We start from the raw sequence: 18,418 nt of genomic DNA, 5'->3' as shown, positions 1-18,418 counted from the left end.
TGACCAGAGGCTCCTAGCCATACGGGGTAGTCCACAGGCACACGCACAGGACACATACATACACATGTGCACGCATACACACACGCTCACACAACCGCACAGAGCCAATTAGCGACGCCCAATGACTGGCACCAAGTTCACACTTGATATAATATATATATATATATACATATATTTATACATTTACATTTATATATATATATGTATGTATATATACCTATGTATTTATGTATATATATGTATATATGTATTACATATCTATGCTTATTTATTTCATGGATGACAGGATGGATGGAGGTGGACGTATGTGCCACTGCAGGGGGGCAGGGCTATGTTCACTACAAATGGAAGATCATTAAAAGATTCTTACCACATGGCTTTGGGACACGGTTCTATACTTTATTTGAACAGCAGTAGAGTTAACATTGTTGGAACTGTGATGCATCATGGAAGGATGAAGTCACTCTGAAAAAACCTGATTCTGGCAGAGCTGGGAATGGGACCAGCTTCCCCCAACTTCTCTAAGGCGTAAATGACATCACCCCCAAACTGCTCCGGACAGGGGAAATAGTAAGTACAATACAGAGAAGGCTCGTGGCATTTTACATCAAAAGAAGCATTGTGTTCTAAGAGTGTTTTCCTGGGCTTCATTTACATTTACTCCCAGTCATATAAAATTGAAGAAGACAGGGGCATCACATATGTCAGAGAGATTTATCATTCGTAGTGTTTAATAAAACCTTGAAAGCAAGATCCTTTCCTGTTGGCAGATCCACTCGGGGACAGTAACAGTTGGATGCATATCTCTTCCCACACACCCAGCAGTGCTTCCCACAGCTTGCCCAGTGCAGTCTGGGCAGGCGCAGACTGAGCCAGCCTGCTGAGAGAGCACGGGTGTTCCCTACACAGACCCCAGGGACAGTGTGCTAGCCTAAGGCCCACAGTGTTGAGAGCCCCCGGTGGGGCCCCTCACTTTCTCCCAAAAGCAGCAGGATCCTTGAAGACCTCAGCATCTTCTGGCTTGAGGGACCCTGCAAAGTGCTTTAGATGAACTTCCTCCGGCTCGGCAGGATGCCTTTCTCGAGTACTTGCTTCTCTTAAAAGGGGCACCAGGGCAAAGTTCTTCCAGTTTCTCCCTGAAACTGAAGGGTAACACATCATTACTGCCTTGAATGCAGCAAAACAATAATAGACATTGATTTGTTGGACTTCCCAATCTCCAGATAAAAGGAGACCAGGCATGTCAGTGCTTCCCGAGGCACCTACATCAGTTCCATTTCCTCTTCCCTCAGCTGCTCAAGGAGGCTCATCCACTCTGGCAGCTCCTTAAATTCTCTTCCTCCGCCCACCCTGACTTGCTTGTGGCCTCATGAGGGTCCATTGCTTGCCTGTCTTGCCTCCATTTCCTCCGTGGGAGGGAGAGCTGGTCTCCACAGAGCAACACTGGGGCCTGCCTCATGAATGGCTCCACACCAAGTCAGGTGTAGGGTGATGAACCAGCCAAAGAATTAGGATTTGGGGTCCAGGTTCCACCAGAGCATAGCATATTGGGAACCATGCTGAGGGAACTATGGTGACACTAGGCCTTGAATGGGGACCTCACATGTGGCCTGTAATTCCAGGAAGCTCCTGAGGATCCAGTTGTCACCCTCATAGCTACCTCCAGCCCCCAGCCACCTCAGAGAAATGGCAGACAGGAGGGAAAGCTGTGTGTCTCTCCTTCCATTTGTCAGAGCCTTGGTCAGCTTAGCCCTCTGGTTGGTCACACCTCCACCGTCAGGCCACAATTCAGGCCCCTTTGCTGGTGTCCACACTGGCCAAATCTTAGAGGTTGGGCCCACCATGACCACTCCAGCTGAATTCTCCCGATCCTAGTATTTACATTAGGTGCACAGGCTGACACTGGCCTGGCCCCCAACCCCAGTCTGACACTCAGCACCAATGGCTAAAGGAGGATCCCTCAGGGAACCCAGGCATAGAAGCAGGAGGGTGCCATCAGGAGACAGGCCAGGTGCTCACTGAGACACATCTTCTGGCTGGATGAGTGGTGGGGATACCCAGCCTCAGGGATTGCTTGGCCCAGCTCCAGCTCCAGGGTTCTCAAAGGAAGTATGGGGTTCCCAGTGCCCACTTCCCACAGTCCTGATGCAAAGACCCCCTCATGTGCTCTCCCTAGCTCAGCTTCTGACCGCTTTTCTTTCCTGGCCTTTCTTGCATTCCCTCACCCCTTCCCAATTACTCGTACCATGTGGTTGGGGAGAGGTCCTTGTTACCTAAATTATCTGACTACTCATACTGGAGTTTCCACGGTTACAAAGTTGTATAGGGAAGTAAAATCCTCAGGAAATATTTGTTAAGTAAGTATAAGTATGAAATCAGGGAACCTCTAACCATCCCCCATCCCCACCCCAATGAACATGAATGTGTCTATCCCTGCCACCCGGTCAAGGTCTTTGTTAATATCACAGTGAATGTACAATGTCATAAACAGCCAATAATGTCATGCAAACATAACGCAAATTGACTTCAAGGTGAAACAGCATATCTTGTAAAAGATGTGGGATTTCATAAAATCAATAAGAGTAATGTTGGAAAACTGCTCAAATCACATGCAAAGCCATCTTCAAATGTTCCTGTGACAAAGTAGACCAGTTAACAATTGGGGAAGAGATCATCAATAAATATTATGAAATGACACATGGAGTGCTTCCAGTGAGACTGTGGGGAAATTAAAGGATTGCCGAAGGCTCTTGGGAAAACTGATGAGGCCCTTGACTAGTTTTCCAAAAGTAAGCCTCTTGATAAAATAGATTTCCACTTCCAGCTCTGATGGAGCTGGGCTAGCCATCCTGCTATAAACCACCAGAAAATTGGACAAAATACATGCAGCAAATACATGCATGCCCTATGTTTCCAGGCCTAGGGCACCAGGCAGTGAAAACTGCAATTGCTGAAAGAAGTGAAATTCACAAGGTGAGTCCCATGATCGTCTTGATGTTTTGTTTAGGGACAGTTCTCTGACTATGGTGCACTGAGCTGGAGTCCAAGAAGAGCGTGCCAGTGCCTCTGAGCTAAGGAAGGAGAGATCAGAGCTCTGGGCAGCTGAAGCAGCTAGAATCTGTAGAACAGGGCACAGGAAGAGGAAGAAGGGAGCTGGAAGGGGTGGTGGTTCAGAAGTCTTTGGGGTAGGTTTCCCCCAAGTTCTTGGCTGAAAGCTGAGCTGTGATTGTACAGGGTAAGACTGCATGAGGTTTACCAGAGAGTGGCGGCTATGGGGTTGAAAGTGGGACAGAGATGCTAGAAACTGAGCAGTACTAAGGGATATTGGAGATCCAGCCCAGCCAGAGTGGAGAGACCTCCTTAACACTCTTTCTCTAGTCTGAGGATAAACCTAAAATACCAGAAATTCCCTACTTACTTAACATGCCCTAGAATAGGATCTACTCAAAACCTACCCAACAAAGCCTAAAACCAAGCCCTGACAAGATCCTCAGTGGAAAGTTTGGAGGCTGAGTCCCACAAGTGTGATGGGATTGGCACATACCTTGGACTGTCCACACAGCTAACATAATAAGGCTTAAAACTAAGCCTACACAAGTTCAAGGTGATTCATCAATAATGGAACCACCAACTAGAACAAAAATCCAATCAAGTGTCTCTACAATATATTTTCCATAATGCCCAGTATACAATTAAAAGTTACTAAATATGCAAAGAAACAGGGAAATGTGACTCAGCCAGAAAAAAAAATAGTCAATAGAAACTGACCCCAAGGTGGCCCAGATGTTGGATTTAGCAGATTTAACAGACAATTTAAAGCAGCTATTATAAATATATTCAAAGAACTAGAGGGAGATATGGTCTTAATGAGGGAACAGCAAAGGAATCTCAGAAGAGAAATAGAAACTATAAAAAAGAACCAAATAGAAGTTCTAAAACTGAATAGCATAATATTTGAAATGTAATCATCACTGCATGGGCTTAATAACAGTTTAGAGAGGGTCGATGAATTTGAAAACAGATTAATAGAAATTATCAACTTTGAGAAACAGAAAAAAAATGGGGGAAAAATGAACAAAACCTCAAACACCTATGGGACAACATCAAACGGTCTAACATATATGTAATTGGAGTCCCAAAAGGAGAAGATGGGGAGACAAAAGCAAAATATATATAGTTCCCCAATTTGATGAAATATATTGATATGCAGATCCAAGAGAGATTCTAAGCAGATTCTAAACCCTAAGCAGGATAAGACCAAAGAAAACTATACTTAAGCACATCTTAACCAAACTGCTACAAACCAAAAATAAAAAGAATGTTTTGAAAGCAACCAGAGAAAAAGAGACACAGTACAGACTAGAAAACAACAATGCAAATAATGGGTGACTTTTCATCAGAAACTATGGAGGCCGGAAGACAGTATAGAAACACAGTTAAAGTGCTCTAATTTTAAAAAGGAAAAAAACACCTGTTAATCCAGAATTCTATATCCAGTGAAAATATCCTTCAAACATGACTATAAAATTGACATTTTCAGGTTAAAAAAAAAGCTGATATAAAACTATTCTGTACTCTTAAGTCCTCACTTAACTTCCTTGTCAATGGGTTCTGTGAGTTTAAGTGAAACGATGTATAATGAAACCAATTTTACCAAAGGCTGATTGATATAAACAAGAGTTAAGTTCCCATGACATTGGATTTGGCAATGATTTCTTGGATAAGTCATCAAAAGAACAGACAACAAAAGAAAAAGACAAATTGGGCTTCATCAAAATTTAAAACTTTCATACATCAAAGGACTCTATTAAGAAAGTAAAAAGACAACTCACAGAATAGGAGAAAATATTTGCAAATCATATATCTGATAAAAGATTAATATTCTGAATAGATAAAGAATTCTATAACTCAACAACAAGAGAAAACAAATTCTAAAATGGACAAAGGGCTTGAACAGGCATTTCTCCAAACAATATCTATGAATGGCAAATAAGAACATGAAAAGATGTTCAAAACCATTAGTCATTAGGGAAATGCAAATCAAAATTGCAATGAGATACTACTTCACACCCTTTAGGATGGCTGCAATAAAAAAAAAAGAAAGGAAAAAACAAATGTTAGTGAGGATCTAGAACCCTCATGCATTGCTGGTGGAAATGTAAAATGTAGTTGCTTTGGAAAATAGTTTGGCAGTTCCTCAAAAAGGTGAACAGAATTATCATATAACCCAGCAATTCCACTCCTACCCAAAAGAATTGAAAGCAGAAATTCAAACAAAACTTATACACCAATATTTATAGCATTATTCACAATAGCCAAAAAGGTAGAAACAATCCTAATGTCAATCAACAGATGAATGGATACATAAAATATGGTGTACCGTATACATACAATGGAGTATTATTCAGCCAGACACAAATGGACAAATATTGTATGATTCCATTTATATGAGGTACCTAGACTAAGCAAATTCACAGAGACAGAAAGTAGAAGAGGTTACCACAGGTGGGGGGCGGGGCATGTAAATGGGAAGTAATATTTAATGGGTACACAGTTTCTGTTTGGAGTAATGAAAAGGTTTTGGAAAGAGATAGTGCTGGGCCAGCCCAGTGGCTCAGGTGGTCAGAGTGCCCTGCTCCTAACGCCAAGGTCGCCAGTTCGATTCTCACATGCGCCAGTGAGCTGCGCCCTCTACAGCTAAGATTGTGAACAACAGCTCTCCCTGGAGCTGGGCTGCCCGTGAGCAGCCAGAGGTGGGCATGGGCTACCCTGGGCTACTATGTGCTGCTATGAGCGGCCGGTGGCCAGCGTGAGTTGCCGGCAGCCAGTGTGAGTAGCCAACAGCCAACGAGAGCCACTGTGAGCCACCGACCGACAACTGGCAACCGACTGCCTCAGCCCGGGGGAGCACAAGGCTCCTAACACCAGCATGGGCCAGGCAGCTGCATCCTACACAACTAGACTGAGAAACAACGGCTTGAACAAGAGTGGGTTGGGGCGGGCGAAAGAAAGGGAAAAAAGAAAGAAATAGTGCTGATGGTTGCACAACATTGTGGATATAACTAATAACACTTAATTGTACACTTTAAAAAATAATTAAAACAGCAAATTTTATGTCGTATATATTTTACCAGTCTTTAAAAAACGAAAAACAAAGAATCCGTGTGGGGTTGTGATCATAACTCAAAATGTGTTCCATATAAGCTAGGTTAGCTTCGTTTTAAAGTAAATATCTTCAGTTAGACCTTTAATTTAATGTCTACTGTTAAATGTTTACCATTAACTGGTAAAGTTGTTTTTCTGGTAGTGATTTTCCGCAGGGCTTTTCTGCTCAAGGCATACCCTTTACTCTTCCCATTCCCTCCTCTGCCTGCCTGGATGCATCCCTGTTTGTGTCCCTAAGCCTCACAGTGCTTAGTGCAGACACTCGGCGTGAGGAATGGGACAGAGAACATAAGACAGCTCACAATGAGGCCGGCCAACCAGGTGGCTGGATGGAGGCTGAGCTGCTTCCTCTGGGCACTGAGAACAAGTGCCTGGGCCAGGGGTGCTGGCAGAGCTAGCACGCATGGGCACGTGGAGCAGCTAGCTGTGCGGGCGTGCATAAGAGCACACAAGGGTGCCTGTGACTGAGTGTGTGCAGGTGGTTGACACTTGGGACTATTCCAGCACCCAGGCTGTGGGGTGAGGAGGGCTTGCGAGGAGTGGGGGACCCCAAGGCTTCAACTGCCCAGCATGCCATAGCACCCTTCCTCTTACACCTCACCTCGGGCTGACCGCAGGGAGAAGCTCAGGGTGCGCTTGATGCCCTCGCAGTTGCCCGGGTCTTCATTGATGATGCCCACATTGGTGTTCCAGGTGGTCCAGTTCACCTCATCTACCCTACAGGGCGAGGACACGGGGGCAGGAAGCTGATGGCCTAAGAGCCATGCCCAGCTTCCAGGCTCCCAACGAGCCCGTAGACCAGGATGGGGAGACACAGCTGATAGGGGGAGGGCCGAGAGGGGCCTGCCTTTTGGACACCACCCATGAAGATGTGTTCTCTGACCACACCATGGAGCTTTAAATACTGGATTCCGGGTTCTGACCCTGATCACCAGGTGATCCCTTCTAGACACCTTCTTTTCCAGTATTTAATGTCTGGATCCCACCAGCTAAGCTCTAAGGTGGGTCTGCTATGCCCACAGCTGAGCGCTGCGGTAGCCCCTGGCCTTGGGAGAGTCCCCATATCATGACTGGCCCCAAGAGGCCCTGAGGCAGGCGTCTGTATGCACAGCTAGCTCTAGGTGGGTCCCCCGTGTTCACACTAAACCCCAGAATGGCACCTGTACCCATAGCTAGCTCTGGGTGAGTCCCTGTGCACACAGGTGAGCCCTGAGGCAGCCTCTGTACCCATAGCTGGTTCTGGGTGGGTCTCCGAACTCCACAGCTGAGCCCCTGAGCTCCCCAGGCTTCTGCATTACCTGAAACACCACCTGTAGTCGTCCTTGCCATCAGGTGTGTACCCCACCTGCAACAGCTTGCCTGAGCGGAAGGCCTTCCTCATACACTTAAGGAAGCTCTTCTCTGTATCCAGGATGGTGATGGCTCTCTGTGGGCAACACAAAGGACAAAGGGGCAGAGGACCACCCTGGCTGCCGGTGATGGCCGCCAAGGTCAGCCTCTCCAGAGTCTCTCCCAGACCCAGCACCTCCAAGCAGGACCACCAGTGCCCTCTACACCAGGCTTGTTTCTGCAGCTTGGTGGGTGCACACTACATGAAAGGAGCTCAGCCCACCCAGCCCCTGACCTGCCCAGGCACTGCTGGTGAGTGGTGAGCGCCGTGCGTGATGTGGAGGGTACCAGCCCTGGACTCTTCCCTCAGGAGCTCATGAAGGGGTAACATAGTGGTTAAGAGCAGAGCCTCGGGCATGAGACTGTTTGGGCTGACTCCTGGCTGGGCTACTTACTAGTTGTCTTGGACATGGATACCTAACTGCTCTATGCCTCAGTGCCTACATCCAAAAATGGGGCTAGTGATAATATTACAGCATTGTTGTAAGGATTACATGAAACCATGTAAGGAAGACACTCAGAACAGTGCCTGGCACAGAGTCGGTGCTACTTAATAAGAGTGGTACTTTTCTTATTAGTTGGGAAGGCAGGTGTGGACCAGGTGGCTCAAAAATGCCGCTGTCGTGGCCTGCCCCATATTTGCTGCTTCCCTGAATTTGGTCTCTGGTGCCCACCATAGACCAAGTTCCTCTGCGAAGGGCATGGATGGGGATGGGCCCTCCATCTCCTTCCCTCGGGGGCCACCTAGCCCACAGCAAACACAGTATCCATGAACACCAGCTGATGACACTGGGCAGGGAAACCTTGCAGGAGTAGCCAGACAGGTGTTGACAGAGGAAGATGCTGCTGCACGCTCCCCCTGGAGGCTTTCTGCCCCCTCCTCAAACCCTGAAGGGGTCCATGCACCCAGCTATGTTAAGCAACAGACAGAGCAGCTACCACTGTCCTGCTGCGCACACCCCACCCATCGACCCACCTGCAGCTTCCAGATGTTCTTGCTCTCCTGCGCGATCTTGTTGACGGTCTCACCCATGAGGGCGATTAGCATGTTGAGCAGGAGGATGTAGGTGAGAATGACGTAGGCCAGCAGCAGGATGATGAAGACAGCCTTAAAGTCATAGTTCTCGGTGAACTCCAGGTCGCCCATACCGATGGTGAACTTAAACAGTTCCAGACACGTGGAGTACAGGCTGTTATAGGAGCTGTCGGGTGGCCGGCACCCAGGCCCCCGCCACCTGTGCGATGTGGGCTCGACAGACACCGAATCATTCTTTCCATCCTCGATCAATGTCACCACAGCTACAGGGCATGGGGAAGAAGGGGTACAGCTGGATGGGAGCCAAGACCTCGGGTCCCCCCGACATACACACCCACTACCCCAGGATGTGTCTGCAGCAGGAACAGTGATGGCCTATGCAGCACTTTTGTGTGAATTTTTTTTTAAGCACCCCCTTCTTCAAAACTATCAGAAAATTGTCATAATACACTGCTTTGTTACAGTAAGAACTTTATCATCTGCTAGGAAAAAAATGTTAAAATAAATATACAAATCTCTATGTACAATGTAAATACAGCCAGCTTTGTGCACTACACAACCTGCCTGACCTTACACGGATCCTCACCCACTTTCTCAGTCACACCCTGTCTGCCTGTGCCCCTTAGAGGGTGGCCCAGAGCCAGCCCATTCCAGAACCACGGGGGCTAAGCAGCTCAGAGCAGAATGGCCTCTTGCCGCATTCTGCACTCTTTTGTGGGAAATGTAATCTGGAGCCTGAGAGCTTCTGTAGCAGCTGTGCCCGTGGTGACTGCACACTCAGTACCCACTAACCTACTCGGCCTAATCCCTTCCTGTGGCGACTGATCAGCAGGCCTTCAGACCAGGGCCAGAGCCCACAATGACCCGTCAGTCAAAGCTCCTAGGCAAAGTGGCCCACGACTTCCTGACAGAGATGCCAAGGCTGTGGGGCAGGGGCAGGGAGGATATGCCATGTGGACCACGTTACTGCAGGACTCAGATGAGGATCGAAGCAGAGCCAGGTGCTCAACAAATTATGTGGATGTATCAAAGGGGCACAGGAGCCAGCTTGAAGGGACTCCCAATGGTGACTACTCAGACAATTTGAGCATCAAAATAGATGATGACAGTAAGGAGTTATGACCCATTTAACAAAGTGAGAATCCAGGAAAAAACAAAAAAGGAATCTAGGAGACTATATTTATGTAGATAAATAAATGAGGGAGAATGGAAAGCTCTTCCTTACAACCGAATGCCAGCAAATAAATACAGAAGGAATGATGGCGTTAGAAAATCACCATTTGACAACCATTAGGATTGGGTGATTCAGGAGCAAATAATCAATCAGTGGATGCTAAAATGATTGGGTGAAATTTTGATGAGAAATAGGATGTCTACATAGCCTCAAAGCATCTCCTCGCACATTATTTATCCATCACAAAGGGAAAGATAATGACTTGACCGTGGAAAAATCTGGCAGACCCACTGTGGGGACAGAGCCCCAGAGAGCAGTTTCCAGGCTCTGGGCCTCACGTGGGGGGGTGCTGACTCAGGTAGTAGATGGCCATCGGTTGTGGCTAGTTGGCCGTCAGCTGTAGCCAGTTAGACAATTGGCCCCTGATATAGCTGCTGCGGCTGTGTTGGTTGGTGAGTCGAGGAGAGTCGTCGGTCGGTTGGCAGAAAAGCGGACAGCAGGTCGCACGTCGTGTGAATCCAGCCTTCAGTGAGACTATAGTGGTATGATTCCCCTACCTATGGCTCCGTGGGTGTTCCTTTTTGACCTAGCCACATCCTGCGGTCTTATGTGGGGAGCGGGAGCAGGGACCCCGCAGGCCGCCCCATGTGACACCCACCAAAACCAAATAATCAAAGTTAACATCTCCAGAAACGGGACAAACAGACATTGTGGGACTCCCGATATAATGCACTGAAGAAGACACACATCACTTCCTCGATATTCTGACCAAAAAGGCATACCTGAAACTTATCGTGAGGAAACATCACACAGACCCAGATTAAGAAACATTGTAAAAACTGGCCTTTACTCACTAAAAATGCTAAGGTCACAAAAAGCAATGAAAGATTGAGGAACTGCTCCAGATGGAAGGAGACTAAGGAGGTGTGACAACTGAATACAATGCATAATGGGGATTTTCATTTCTATAAAAGACATTATTAGGGCAATTGGTGAAATTTGAACAAGGTGGGTGCTGTATTTATGTTAGTTTCCCGATTTTGATCATTATACTGTGTTTATGTCCATCTTTTTCAGGAAATACACACTGAAACATTTAGTGGTAAAAGGTTGATCATGTCTGATCATAAAAAACTTATTCTCAGTTTTTTTCAAAGTGTGTGTGTGTGTGTGTGTGTGTGTGTGTGTGCTCATGTGTTTTGTGTGTAGCAGGGAAAGTAATAAAAATGTGGTAAAATTTGGGGAACCTAGGCCAAAGAGTGTAGATAGTTATTTGTACTATTCTTGCAACTTTTCTATAAGTCTAAAATAATGTTAAAAAGGTTTTCTTTATAAAACTTAGCCAAAATGTAGCTATCCTACAGGCGAGCAGCACTTCTTACCCCCAAAATTACTTAAAGTACTTTATAAATAACATTTCCAGGTTCTCCTGCTCATTATACTGTGTTCGGTGTCCATCCACTGCCATCTGCAGACACACACTCCACTGGGCCCCTTCACCCCGCCCCTGCAGAGTCCTCAGGCAGCTGAGGTGAGCAGGAGACCTTCCCCCACCAGCCCTGACCAAGCCCGTTACCTGTGGAAAACCCGAACAAGAAGACAAGGTAGACAAACATGAAGCGACACAGGTCCCTCAATATCATCTGCAGGGGAGAGCAGGCTTGTCAGAACTAAGTCCAGGCCCCGGGCAGGGCTGAGGGAAGGGTCAAGGCTTTGTCAGCCTAGGAGTTAAGGTTGAGCCCCAGTGAAATCGGAGAACATGCAGGAAGGTTTGATTTGGTGGTTTGCAGCTCAGGTGTTAATGAGGGAATCATCCACAGCTCCCCCTATGACCTTTGTTCAGGGGGGCCTGATATGTTGGCAGAGTCAAGTTTTAGGGGAGCCCCCAAACTTGAGTCAAGATCAGATTGCCTGATTCTTGGGGAATTAGCGGGAAAAGTGGGTCTTGAGCTAAACTAGCACTTCCCCAGACAATACAGAGTGGATGGATAGTTTGTGGGACAGGGTCCCCCACACCCATGAGGTAAACGGGCTCTGTGGAGGATCCACTGAGGCCCTGGCACCCACCTTCTCGATCATGACAGCATAGATGCCCATCTGCTGGAAGCCGCGGGTATAGTAGAGCATGTTGGTCCAGCCCATGGCCAGGGAGAACACCATGGAGGCCACGTACTCCTTGCGTTGGCAGAAATACAGCACCACGGTCCCCAGCATGAACAGTGACTGCACAAAGCTGAGGGTGGGGGGACAGGAAGCTCTGTCTAAGATCACCTGGGAGGCCTGCACCCCCACAGACAGGAAGACCCCAGCTGCCTGGGCCTCTCAGAGGCAGAGACAGCAGGCCAAGGGGGGAGCTAGGCCTGGCTGCCCTGTCTCCTTTATTCCATGATTCTCAGTGGGAGCAATATTTCCCCCACGGGGGCAAATATTGCTTCTGAGAGGGGGATGCAAAATCTTATTATCTATATACATAAAGCACAGATATAAATACAGTCCGTAAACAGCTATACAGTATATTTGTGGTATTAAAATTCATGGGAGGGGTAATTGGAAAGAATTGTCCAAAAAGGCAATAATGAAAACAAGGGTGAGAAACACTGCCTTAACCCCAACAATCTTCCTGCCCAGTCCCCATGAAAACAGCCTCATGGACAACAGAGACTCTAGGAGGGCTTAAGTGTGTGAGAAGGGACAGGTCATGCTCTCCTGGGAAACCACAGGGAGAGTCTGCTGGTCACACCCTCAAATTCAGCAGGAGAGCCAGAGAAAATGTCCTTCAGCTCCTTAGTCCAGTGAGGCTGTCCAAGTCGGAGCCCTACACAGGATGGAGGACATCTGGACGATCCTATAAGAGGGTCTGCTCAGTGGTCCCTTCCTTACCTATTTGTTCTAGCGAGGCCTCCTTGTTCAGCATGGCTCTCTTCTAAGAGTCCCCTAAGCTGCATTAACACAGCAGACCACACTGACCACTTCACCTCCCATTTGTGTGAGAGAACCCAGCAAAAATCTGCCACTAGGCTGATGTGAGTCCATTAAAAACTGATGTCAATAAACTGGCTCATCAACTGGAGTTCTGCTGCAGAGAAACACCTCTGCATGTGCAGGACCTTGGCCAAAATAAGAACTGATGGCAGTTGAAATAGGTAAAGGGTTGCCTTGGGTGGGAAATGGAGTACCTACATATGAATTTTAGAAGGTGGGAAGCAGTGGAGAAATGGAAACTGACTTAGCAGATCCAAGAAAACCAAATCTGAATCACAGGGGGGGAAGGTGAGAACCAACTCTTTTAATCAAGGAGCCTCAAAAGTCTCCTCTGGAGGAGAGGTGAAGAGAGCCAAAAGTAAGGAAGAGTGGAGATTTTGTCTCTAAAGAGGATAAAACAGAGGGTCTTTGGACCCAGTTTTATCAAATACCAGTGAAAGCACTGGTATTTTACCAAAAACAGGAGATTATGTGATTTTCATACAATACAGATTACAGAAAGCCCTCTTCTCCACTAGGCTCTCAAAAGCCAGCAGCCAGACTTCTTCCCTCCAGATAGAAGATTGAAAAGATGCAAAAGACTGAATTGGATATTCTCCAATAACTGGTTTATCTAGACTAGCCTATAATGAAGCTCAAAATTGATAAGCTCCTGTCAGAGGGATAGTGGATGGGGGGAGGGTGTTTGACACAGTGTGAGGGATATAAATGATAAATGTATAACTATTACATTGTTTTGTGCACCTGAAACTAATAAAAAAATAAAATAAAAAATTGATAAGCCCCATTCACACATTAAGCGCTTCCAACCAGCTTTTCGGTCCTCTACTCTTACTCATGAGCAGACATCAAAGATTTTCAGATATCCTAAGGATAGCCTCTAGTGTGAAAAAGAGAACAAAACAAGCAAATGAGAAACACCTTAGAGAAAATAAAAACTATGCCAAAGAAGAAAAATTTACCAAAAACTATCTTAATAGCCTTAGAGATACAAAAGCAGATAGTGCATCCATGAAACAAGAATAGAATGCTATAAATAAGGAACAGACAGCATTTTTTTAAAGAGCACTTAGAAATAAAAACATGATATCAGAAATAATAAACTAAATAGAAGGGTTGGAAATTAAAGTTGATTTGAACCTCCCAGAAAGAAGAGCTAAAGATAAAGAGATATAGCACAAGTGAGAAAATGTAAGAACTAGGTCAGGACTGTCAGGAGACCTATACAAATCATAGGAGTTCCAGAGGAGAGATCAAGAAATAATTCAAGAAAATTTACCAAAAATAAAGGACATAAATTTCCAGATTGAAGGAGCCCACTAAGTGCCCAGAACATTGGATAAAAACAAATCTAAATCGAGACACAAGTTTCAGAACACTAGGGGTGGGAAAGAAGATACTATAGATTTACAAAGAGAAAAACCAAAACAGGTCTCAAAAGAGGATCCAGAATTAAAGTGGTTTTAATATATAATACTGAAAGCAAGGAAACAATGGAGAAATATCTTCAAATTTTAGAAAGAATTGTATACCCAACCAAACTATATCAATCAAATTTGAACGGACAGTAGAAATCTTTTCAGATGTACCAGATTTATACGAAATTTTACTTCTCCCTTTCCCACTGTATGGCTTCTTTCTTTGGTTGAGACGTCCTTCCCGCAAAAAAAGGAAATAAATCAGGAAAGAGGAATACACAATGTTCAGAAAATAAGAAATACAACTCAGCAGAAAAGCAAAAAGGATGTTCAAAGTTCTAGTAAAGAAGGAATGACACCTTGGAAGAACATATGTGAGCAACGTAACTCAAGAATCAGGCCTGGTGAAAGCTGTCATCACTGTGCCTGCTACTATTAATACTACACCATCTTTTGCACCAGATTAAAATACTGAAGGATGTGCTCAAATAAAACAATGGGGAACATCAAGAAAGAGACAGATCCTCTAACCTGGGAGGAAAGCGATGAGAATTTCAAGGTTGGCAGCAAAATGAAGTCCCAGGATAAAAGCTAAGCAGCAGACCCAAAGAACAACCATCCAGGTTAGAAAAAGAGGACAGTGCTCCAGGTGAAATTCCTCAAAAAAAAAAAAAAAAAAGGGGGGGGTGGGGATCTGATCATATAATTTATGTCATTGATTTTGTTGTTGTTGTTCTGGCCTTTTCTTTATTGGGAGGTTTCTATGGAGCTTTTTTTATTTGTTTGTTTTAATTAATTTTTTTCTAGTTACAGTTGACATTCAATATTCAATTTATATTAGTTTCAAGTATACAGCATAGAGAAAGAAAAACACCACATGATCTCGCTTATATGTGGAATCTAAGGAACAAAATAAACAAACAAAACAGAAACAGACTTATAGATACAGAGAACAAACAGATGGTTGCCAGAGGGGAGGGGGGTTGGGGAGCTGGGTGAAAAAAGGTGAAGGCAATAGGAAATACAAATTGGTGGTTCCAAAATAGTCATGGAGATGTAAAGTACAGCATAGAGAATGTAGTCAAAAATGTTGCAATAACTATGTATAACGCCAGGTGGGTACTAGACTAAACGGGAGGATTACTGCCTAAATTACGTCACTGATTTTTTGAGGAAAATTGTACTGAGAGGTTTCCAGATGTGTGGGAAGAATTAACAACGAGTATGAAGAAAACTCAGCAAGATAAAACAACGTAATAATTAACTTTAAGAGAAACGGAAAGAAAAATAATATAGTATATTGTGAAGCTCAACTGCAACTAGTATTTACAGAGACATAAAAATGTAAATACTGAATATTGATTAAAACAAAAATTATTACAAACCATATTGGAAAGCTAGAGGAGGGGAAGCAGAGGGGAAGGCAGTATAAGGATGCTAAACCCTCATCTACCAGGTGAATAAATGTTAGAAAAAAGAGCTGCAAGAATGGAAAGTGATTGTCCCTGGGAAGGAGGATTGCAAGGAATGAGACGAGTTGGGGCAGGGAACTCCTACATTGGCTGTAAGCTTTCTAGTACTCTTTAAATTTTTACCTATGTGCATGGGTAGCTTTGAGAAATTCAATTTAAAAATGTGTAACGTACCGACAGTGGGTCGTCCCAGGAATAAAATCAAGTTTATTGGCATAATGCTATGTAGGAAAACACTGCCTCTCTTAATAAAGCAAATCAGCATTGTGCTAATCCTATACACCCCACCCTTGAATTTGCCCTTGGGGGCTAAAGTGTAAGTATCTCAAGATTATGGTAAAAGGATGGGGTTTCTGAGTCCTAAGGACAAGTTAGCTGCAATGGGGTGAGAAATCAACTCCTTGCACTTGCCAGGAATAAAGAGAGAGGCCCCAGGAATGAGGGAAACCTGGGGATCAGGGTAGAGGTCATGAGTTGAGATCCCAGGAGAAGGACCCTTCCCCTTCTGAAAGCCCCCTCTGTATCCTGGGCCCTCCAAGGGAACCTCATAAGGTTCTGGTTTATTTTACGCAGGAAGAGATTTCCTATGACATCCACATTGTTTTCATGACTATATTTTTATTAATCAGTCTCCCCCTAAAGCAATGATTTTCAATTGGGTGATTTTGTACGCTTCCCAAGTGGGGGGCATTTGGCAACATCTGGAGACATTTTTTATTGTTAAGACTAGGGGACAGGGAGAGTGCTACTAGCATCTAGTGGGTAGGCCAGGAATACTGCTAAACATTCTACAATGCGCAGGACAGCCCCCCACAACAAAGAATACACAGGACAGCCCCCCAAAATGTCCATAGTGCCACGATTGAGAAACTCTGCCCTAAAGATTGGAAATTCTTTAAAGGCAGGAACCATGTCTATTTTATCTTGGTATACCAGAGCCAACTCAGTGAATGCCAGACAGATAGACAAAAGGATGGAAAAAGTGAATAAGGATATGTCTAACTTAGACTATAAACCACATGAGCCCGTAAAACAGGTCTGGTATTCCCTAGCACTTGGTTCATACCTGGCACAGAGTGGACCCTCATTCACCCACCAAACATTTATTGAGTGCCTTCCATCACTTATTCAACATGTTTGTGAGGTCCTACTACGTTCCAGACCTGGTGTATGCAAAAGAATGAGAGCTGATTGCTGTAACCTCAGAACTAAGGCAAAAGATGCTGTCTGTTACAGAGGCAGAATAGTCAAAGGGTCACTTACAAAAGCATCTCACTGTAGCTGTCCACAAACAAAGTCTTCAGTGATGGCCGCCTCTGCAGGAAATATTGAATCTGCAGGTAAATAGACAGAGTAAGATCCCAGGAAAGGTTACATGTGGCTCAGTGGTGAGCGCCTGGATGGACGACGGGAGTGTGGCAAAGCAAGATAATGAAGAGAGTAGAACAGCATGGGTCAGGCTAATGGGGTAATGTTATGTGAATCAGGAGAGATTTTTAAAAATAGAAAGTGCAATGACAACTATACCTGGAAGTAAAGACAGGAAAGAAAATCAAATGTTATCAGTTGCTGGGCTTGAATGATGGGATTGAGCAATTGTTTTTCTTCTTTCTAATTTGTGCTTTTTTTCATAATTTTTTGTAAGTATGCATTACAGTAAAAATTCTTTAATCAGCTGAACTAACTCACCAGATTAACCAGATTAATCAGTGCTCTCCACTCCCTAAAAACATTCTGACTGATGCCCACGGCCCTGCAAAACACTGGCAGCTCGGAGATCCTCTCCCGGCCACCCACACACTCTGCCAACCTCCCATCTGTTAATCCTGTGTTTGCCAAGAATGCTTTTTGCCTTTAGTACTTTACTATCACGTAAACTATGTACTTTATTATAACATAAACTATGAGTGCAAAAAAAAAAAAAGACAGTTGTTTCTGTAAAGATACAGGGCAATGATTTGGAAAGACTCCTTAAAATTAAATTACTGGGGAAAAAAATTGGGTGTAGCTGAGATCAAAAAGATTAAGGGAAAATAATCACAATTATCTTAAATTATTTGTACATGTAACAGTGGTCCCACATTCAAAGAAAAGACTGCTCATATATTAGAAAATGGCCAAGGATTGTGCATCTGTGAGTTTTCAGTTAAAATAAAATGGTTCCAGTATACAGGTAGATTTCTTTCATTATTCTGAACTTTAATGGACTGTTTCAATTAATTAAACAACTACCTGTCATAAGCCTATCTCTTAAGAGGCTTCCCCTCTACTTCTGTAGTTAAATATTACAGTTAGTAGAGAGCCCTGACTGCATGTCTTCAGAAGACATGAGTGCCTGAGGGGCCCTCTGGGTGGACCCTCACTCCCCAAAAGTGAATGCCTGGCGGGCCCTTGTCTTCACCTGTGCATCTCTCAGCTCCTCAAGCAGGGCCGTTACCTGTCCTACCTGTCCAATGAATTAAAAAGTGAGTGAGCACTGAGTGAGCCTACTGGCTTTCTTTTTCGGTGGCAGTAGAAACTCTCCTAGTGTAGGAAAGAATGCTTACCCCTCGGAAAAAGAAGTAGATTCCCCCTGATACAGAAAGAATCTCTCCAGTAACTCGGAAATAGTCGCCGACGGTGTATTTCAGCTTATAGGGAGGCTGCAAGGGACAGAAATTAATAATCACTCATTCATTCATTTGTCAAACATTTACCAGGTGCCAATACCTGTGATTAAGACCCAAATTCTGCCCGAGAGGTTCAGCCACCATCAGGAGAGAAAGAAAAAGAGAGATGCAAA

At 44.8% G+C, this 18,418-nt stretch overlaps 1 protein-coding gene across 2 annotated transcripts in view; it reads right to left on the bottom strand.

The window, feature by feature from the left end:
* Positions 1 to 378: 378 nt before the first annotated feature.
* The window catches only part of TRPV1 (transient receptor potential cation channel subfamily V member 1), a 36,361-nt gene continuing 18,321 nt past the window's right edge, over positions 379 to 18,418 (bottom strand). For both annotated transcript variants that reach the window (XM_074320845.2, XM_019743833.3), the window contains exons 9-16: positions 18,183 to 18,278; positions 16,900 to 16,970; positions 11,832 to 11,997; positions 11,341 to 11,407; positions 8,531 to 8,853; positions 7,464 to 7,591; positions 6,767 to 6,882; positions 379 to 1,142 (exon numbers count right to left, since the gene is read on the bottom strand). In XM_074320845.2, the coding sequence (XP_074176946.1) occupies positions 970 to 1,142; positions 6,767 to 6,882; positions 7,464 to 7,591; positions 8,531 to 8,853; positions 11,341 to 11,407; positions 11,832 to 11,997; positions 16,900 to 16,970; positions 18,183 to 18,278 (1,140 nt within the window). In that variant the 3' untranslated portion in view covers positions 379 to 969. The remainder of the gene's footprint in view (positions 1,143 to 6,766; positions 6,883 to 7,463; positions 7,592 to 8,530; positions 8,854 to 11,340; positions 11,408 to 11,831; positions 11,998 to 16,899; positions 16,971 to 18,182; positions 18,279 to 18,418) is intronic.

This window comes from Rhinolophus sinicus, chromosome 12 (assembly GCF_057876585.1).
Source record: "Rhinolophus sinicus isolate RSI-liver-muscle chromosome 12, RSI-T2T, whole genome shotgun sequence".
NCBI lineage: Eukaryota > Metazoa > Chordata > Mammalia > Chiroptera > Rhinolophidae > Rhinolophus > Rhinolophus sinicus.
Note: the sequence above shows the minus strand (reverse complement) of the source record. Positions and strands in the feature narration are given on the sequence as shown.